We start from the raw sequence: 5,994 nt of genomic DNA on the forward strand, positions 1-5,994 counted from the left end.
TTTAATTGTCCCACCACTGCTTGAAAGTGGAGCAAAAGAAGTTTTTTTCAGTGTGTCACGATCTTTAGTTGTAATTTTTCTGCATGCAGATTCAAATTTCCAAAATTTAAGAGATTATTTATTTTGTTCTCCTTACTAAAGTGACTATTTACTACTTAAAAAAAAATTCTTAAATATTCTTAAATTACATCCCTAGGATAATTTTTATTATGAAAAATTATGAATTAGTGATCTAACAAAATGTTTTTTATGTATGCACATGAGGTAAAGAGTGATTTATGCTCACTATATTTGTTAGTAGTTTGGTACAATGTTAAAAAGAACTGATTTAAATATATTATGTTACTGTAGTGTTTAAACGTCACTTTGCACATTTTAAAATATTTTATACCTGTTTAGATAGATACTTTGGATTCCTTCAGGCCACACTCTAGTATGGTCGAAGCAAGATTTTCCTTTTAAACAGCTGAAAGGAAGGTTCCCACGAATGAGGTGAAATTTAGCGATGAAACAAGTGTTTTGGGGAAGTTTGCATAATCCTTTTAAGGCCAGCAGACCCTCGTGTCAAAACTGAAACAATTCTTCACTTTCTGAATTTGCCTTTGAGAGGCAGTATCCCTTTTTATGTGCACCGAAAATGATCGCCAAAGTGAAAATGACTTCTTTGGACGTTCTTTATGTGTGTGGATGATTCTGAATTCCGGTATTTATCATGTTGACATTAGTTTTTATTTCAGTGCATTTTCTCAATTCCTGCATGAAGTCATTTGGGAGAACTAGAGTCGTTCCAAAGATGTCATTTGCTTTTACATTGTGTGTCCTTCCAGTTACGTTTTAATATAACCGTTACCAGAAACACCCAGAGTAATTTATCTTTTAAAAATCGGCCGTAAGATTATACAGATATTTTAGAGTGTGCCCCATTGAGAATTTATAATGACAGAGTAGGAAGCCTTTTTGAAAATGTATTTGAAACTCAGATAATTAGACTTTCAAATATTCCCGAAACCTCACACGCACACACACACACACACGCACACACACACGCACACTGCAGCACAGTTTTAATTGATATGCAACAAAGTAGACTTTACTAATTAAAATCAAGACGCTGTGCATTTGCTACACGGACCTTTACATGGAAAAGTAGGTTTTACACATTTCTTTTATTGTTCAGCTCAGCAATTGCATCCTTCCAGGGTTGTAGGTTGGTGGCTTACAGTTCAAAAAAAAGAGAGAGCTGCCACCAGCCCCGAAGACAGACAGTGGGCTCTCGTCCCTCCGACACCCCCAGAATACTAATCAGGGGAGTCGGACCCCGGAGGTCAGGGAGCAAGTCAATCATCCCAGCGCCCGCCTCGGTGTGCAGGGTCAAATTAGCCTGAAAAATTCAGCTGCCGGGAGGAGCGGGCGTGCAGCTGTCAGGGGCCCCTCGAGAGGCACTAATGAACCAGATGAATAGTGCAGAAGCTGGAAAATAAAAACAGGACAGTTGACATTTTTCATCTGTCAAAGCAGGAGATGCATGAAAATATACTATTCCTGTTTAACTCCTTAGGGGACATTGAGATTTTTTTTTAACACTCTGCAGTATCGAGACAGAAGTCCCGTACCGTACTCCTCGCCTGTGACCGGGCATTTGTGGCCCCCTGCCCGGGGTTCCCGCCACCGCGGAGACCAGTCCACACGTACACATGCCCGTTAAGGTGGCATTTGAATGTCCTGTTTCATCGGGACGTGCCCTTGCGTTCTGAACAACAACAACAACAACAAAAACGTGATTATAATTGTGGTGCCTCTTTAGAAATTTCTCCCCAGATGAGATGAATGTCTTCTCTGGTTAGGGACATTCAAATTGTGGGTTGGTTCGTTTGTTTGTTTGTTCGTTTGGCTGTTTTTGCCCTTTCCCCTCCGTGCGGAAGAACTTTTCCCACGGTGGTTTTAAAAACACGAAACGTGGCAGGGGAAACGCGCACCCGGCCGCTCGCGCCTTCGTTTCCCGAGGTCCCCGCCTCGCGAAGGCTCCGAAGGAGTTAAGCCCTCTCTGGAGCCGCAGAAGACAGATGAGGGCCATTTTCAGCTTGTCCTGTCCCCACTGACGCTCGCTGAGTAGCACAGCACGGGCCGGCGTGTTTCACACACACTCCGCCTGTCTGAGGATGTACACATTGTCCTTCCAAAATCAAACTCATTAGCACATGTAGAAAAGGGTGACTGACTGGGGCGGCCTCGCGGGCCGCGCTGTGTTCTTGCCGCCGCGGTTCAGAGATTTAGAAGGTTCTGAACAGGATTCGAACATTTTCAATCGAATTTTTAGTTTGTAAGCCTGCTCGCCACGGTGCTTGCTGGCACTTTAAATGTCACGTTAGAACCTCGTCTGAAAAGAAATTTAAATTCGATAACGTCTTTTTTAGAGTTGCTCATTCTGCGAGTCATTTTTTTCTTTTTTTTCTGCATAAAAATCTCATTTGGATGCCTTGAAGTAGCGTCTATGACCGGTAGAGCTTTTGAACGTAGTTAGTATTTTTTGGGACGTTATCAAAAGGAAAAAAAAAAGTTCTCATTTGCCGGAAACTACTTGAGGGTCAGTTATAACTGTCAGATTGAGAAGACTTTTTTTTTTCCCTACAGAAAGTGTTATGCGAGAGGTAATACTGTGCATTTGCTCCCTACAGCATTGCTAGATTTTAAGTCAGTTTTAACTTTAGTTTTGGCCACGACGTGTTGGATATATGCCGTTGCTGTCTGTTTAGTCATGAGATGATGGCGTGGCATTATATTTGCAGAGTTTTAAGTTACCTTACATTCTTTTTCTTAATATCGTTTTATGGGGCACCCGTATATAAATAAACATGTGCTAAGTATTTCTCCCTTTCAGGGAATTTTAAATCTTGAACACATAATCAAAAATTGACGTAACGTGTGTAGAACTTGCTAAACAATTCGCAGAAAGGGATATGGGTAACCGTCAAAAGGCCAGAGGCCTTTGAAGCGTTTGTGACTATGTCCCCCGTGTAAGATGAGGCCCCTCGAAGTCACGTGTAACTATATCAGTTTCATTGGGAGCGTTTTGCAGATGGCTGCCCTGCAGAGTCCTTTCTACGGCGACAAAATGAACCTGTACTCGCTGTGTAAGAAGATAGAGCAGTGCGACTACCCGCCGCTCCCGTCGGACCACTACTCGGAGGAGGTCAGTGGCTGTGCGGCCGTCGGCCGCGTCCCTTTGGCTAACATTTGCATGTCCCTTATCCCGAAACACGGCCGACGGGTGTAGGTGGCGGGAGCGGCCCTTCGCGCCGTTCCCCTCCCCGCCATGAGAGCCGACGCTGCCGTCGTGACGCGGAGGGGACGGTGCCCGCACGTGGCCTGGATCGGGCCACTGCCGCGGTGACGAGAGCGGCCGCTGACTTGGCGGCAAAGGGCTCTAGTCGAGCGGCGTGTCCGGCCGACCTCGGGGCTCGCGACGACAGAAAATGAGAACTTTTTTGGCGGGACTTCGCTCCTTTTTCCAAAGGTCGGAACGAGCGTGTCTCAGCCGCAGGTCTCAGCGGCGCTCGTCCGTTCCCCCGGGACAGTGCGGGTGTTTGGGGATGGCCCCAAAACTTCTCGAAGACTTTACCATTTCAAGGTCTGAGTCCGAATCCCCGCCCGCTTGGCCACTCCGTCGGCTCACCCGGCACCCCGATTTTCACGGGACAGAACAGCCCCGCTGTAGCCTAATGCATCATGACTTCACCCGTGTTTGAGGCGACGTGCAGTACAGCGGGGGCTCTGGGGGCCAAGTGTGTTCACGGAACTGTCTGGAAAGCTCTGGGAGAGGCGCCCAGAGGAAGCGCTGCCTGGAGTTTGCACAGCTCACCCCACGAGCCACAGAGGTTTCCTTCCTCCCAAGGAAAACGGAAAGGGACGGAGGGAAAATATAAAACAATTACAGCGTTCACTTGCTCGGTGGTCTGTCTGTGTGTCTGTCTCTGTCTCTCTCTCTCCCTCTCTGTGTCTCTGTCTGTCTGTCTGTCTGTCTCTCTCTCTCTCTGTCTGTCTCCCTCTCTCTCTCTCTCTCTCTCTCTTCCTCTCTCTCTCTGTCTCTCTCTCTCTGTCTCTCTCTCTCTCCTCTTTCTCTCTCTCTCTCTCTCTCTGTCTGTCTCTCTCTCTGTCTCCCCCCGCCCCCAATGAATAGCGTTCGGTTTGGTTTCATATAAGGAAAATCGAGTCAGCGTGACTTGAAAAATAAATACGTCTAAAGGATTCTTACCCTATGCAAAGCGTTCGGGGTCCTAGAATGTTATAGGTGCCTTTTCCCCTCACGGTTCTGATAGTCAGTGATAACCAGTGATGTCTGGCGTTGGGTTTCCTAGCGTTTGCATTCAGGTAATCAGGATAAACTCTTCCCAGGCAGCGACGATAATTTAGAAGCATTACCTCTATTTGACGTTAATGCTGTTATGTTAGCCATTTTTAATTACTGTGTCGGGTATGGAATAGGAACACGGCATTTCGGAACAGCGACTTCAGAGCTGCAGGCCGAGCGGCGGCAGGGCGTGCGCAGTGCCGGGATGATGGCGGGACTGTCAGCGTCCGCCCTTTGTTGTGTCGTTCACGCTGTCTTCTCCCTTCCGCGGAGTGCATGAATATTTCACATATCTGCATCCTCATCCCCTATTCTTCTTGACTAATTTTCAGACTGTCTGAATTTGCATTTCACATGGTAGCTGATTAGGAGACTCCGAGAGCAGCAGAGAAGCCTCAGCAGGCGGTTGCCATGGTGACCTTCAGCAGGATTTTAATGATGATGCCACTGGTGGTTGGTTGAAGCCGGCCTGCCTGCGGGGCTACCGCGCTGCAGCTAAGTGTGAAGTCGGAGCTGGGATTCTGAGCCAAGGGGCACATATCAAAGTCTGGCCCAGATAGAAGGTCTTAGACTTGGGAAAGGAAAACAGATCCCGCTTTCTACCTCGAAACTGTATGTTAGCCGCTTCGAAAAGAGGTAGAAAGCGGAATACGCGGTCCGGTGCACTTGCCCCCCCATAAGAGACCCTGCGATTCCCCCTCTCGGTGAAATCCGTTGTGATGTGACGTAGGGAGCCGAGCCATCTAGGTAGGTAAACGTGGAAGCTAATTCTTAACTAAAGAAATGAGAGGTGGAAATGCAGACCGATCATGTCACCTAATCCTTTCAGGGATGTAGAAAAGTTCTCAGAACAACAGCTGCGAAATGCAGATGAGCGAAGAAACGTTTTCTCTCCTCAAACCGGAGCTCCGTTTGTTCGTAAATTATTCAGAGTTTGTGTTCGTGAAAAACCCAAATGGGTTTGATGGTGTCATCCTTGAACAATAGCTTAAATATTTCTTCATATAGTAGGCTTCTTTAGGTCTTTTAAAAGTCCAAATTGCCATTGAATTTTTAGGGTAGCAAAATATAGGAACCAGTGAAGAGGGAAGTATAAAGTTTTTAAGTTGAACTCTGAGTCAAAAGGCCTGGTGACTAAGTGCCACTGTTGTGGCTGAAATGGCAACAGACTAACGGCCCTGACTCTCCCAGTGCAGCCTCCCCTGGGAGGTCCGTGAACTTCCCTCTTTCTGAAACCGCCCCTCCCCCTGCCCTTGACCAGGCGGACTCATTCTCTGTAAAACAAAGCGCTGGCCGGTCCCCTGCAGGCCCGTCCCCTGCAGGCCGGTCCCCTGCAGGCCCGTCCCCTGCAGGCCGGTCCCCTGCAGGCCCGTCCCCTGTAGGCCGGCTCCGCTCCCCTCCCGCCCTGTCGGGACATCCCCAGGGCAGGACCCAGCATCAGAGCTGTTTCTTCGCGCCCATCCCCCCTCCAGACTGGCCGGGGCCTGCTCCTGAGGATGTCACGGCTTTTTGCTCTGCATCCCTGGGGCCCGGCGCGTTCCGAAGGTTCCAGGTTCCGTGACTCACTGCCTGGGTGGGTGGTTGAGGGAATGAGGGAGTGAAAACGTGAGACCGAAGGCATAAATGCAGAAGAGGACACAGGAACC

At 48.0% G+C, this 5,994-nt stretch overlaps 1 protein-coding gene and 1 long non-coding RNA gene across 9 annotated transcripts in view; both read left to right on the forward strand.

Moving 5' to 3' along the window:
* LOC111744278 overlaps nt 1-1,767 on the forward strand; it is a 4,490-nt gene extending 2,723 nt beyond the window's left edge. Inside the window, exon 2 of the long non-coding RNA XR_002782077.1 lies at nt 1,707-1,767. This is a non-coding gene — a long non-coding RNA (uncharacterized LOC111744278). The remainder of the gene's footprint in view (nt 1-1,706) is intronic.
* NEK7 (NIMA related kinase 7) overlaps nt 1-5,994 on the forward strand; it is a 103,662-nt gene that overhangs the window by 88,779 nt on the left and 8,889 nt on the right. For 7 of the 8 annotated variants that reach the window (XR_002782076.1, XM_023534738.1, XM_011367239.2 and 4 more), the window contains one exon: nt 3,077-3,190. The exons of the other annotated variant lie outside the window; for it this stretch is intronic. Coding sequence is in view for 6 of the 7 variants with exons in the window: in XM_023534738.1 (XP_023390506.1) it covers nt 3,077-3,190 (114 nt within the window). In the remaining variant the exon portion in view is untranslated. The remainder of the gene's footprint in view (nt 1-3,076; nt 3,191-5,994) is intronic. 8 annotated transcript variants of the gene reach the window in all.

This window comes from Pteropus vampyrus, unplaced genomic scaffold (genome assembly GCF_000151845.1).
Source record: "Pteropus vampyrus isolate Shadow unplaced genomic scaffold, Pvam_2.0 Scaffold131, whole genome shotgun sequence".
NCBI classification, from domain to species: Eukaryota; Metazoa; Chordata; class Mammalia; order Chiroptera; family Pteropodidae; genus Pteropus; species Pteropus vampyrus.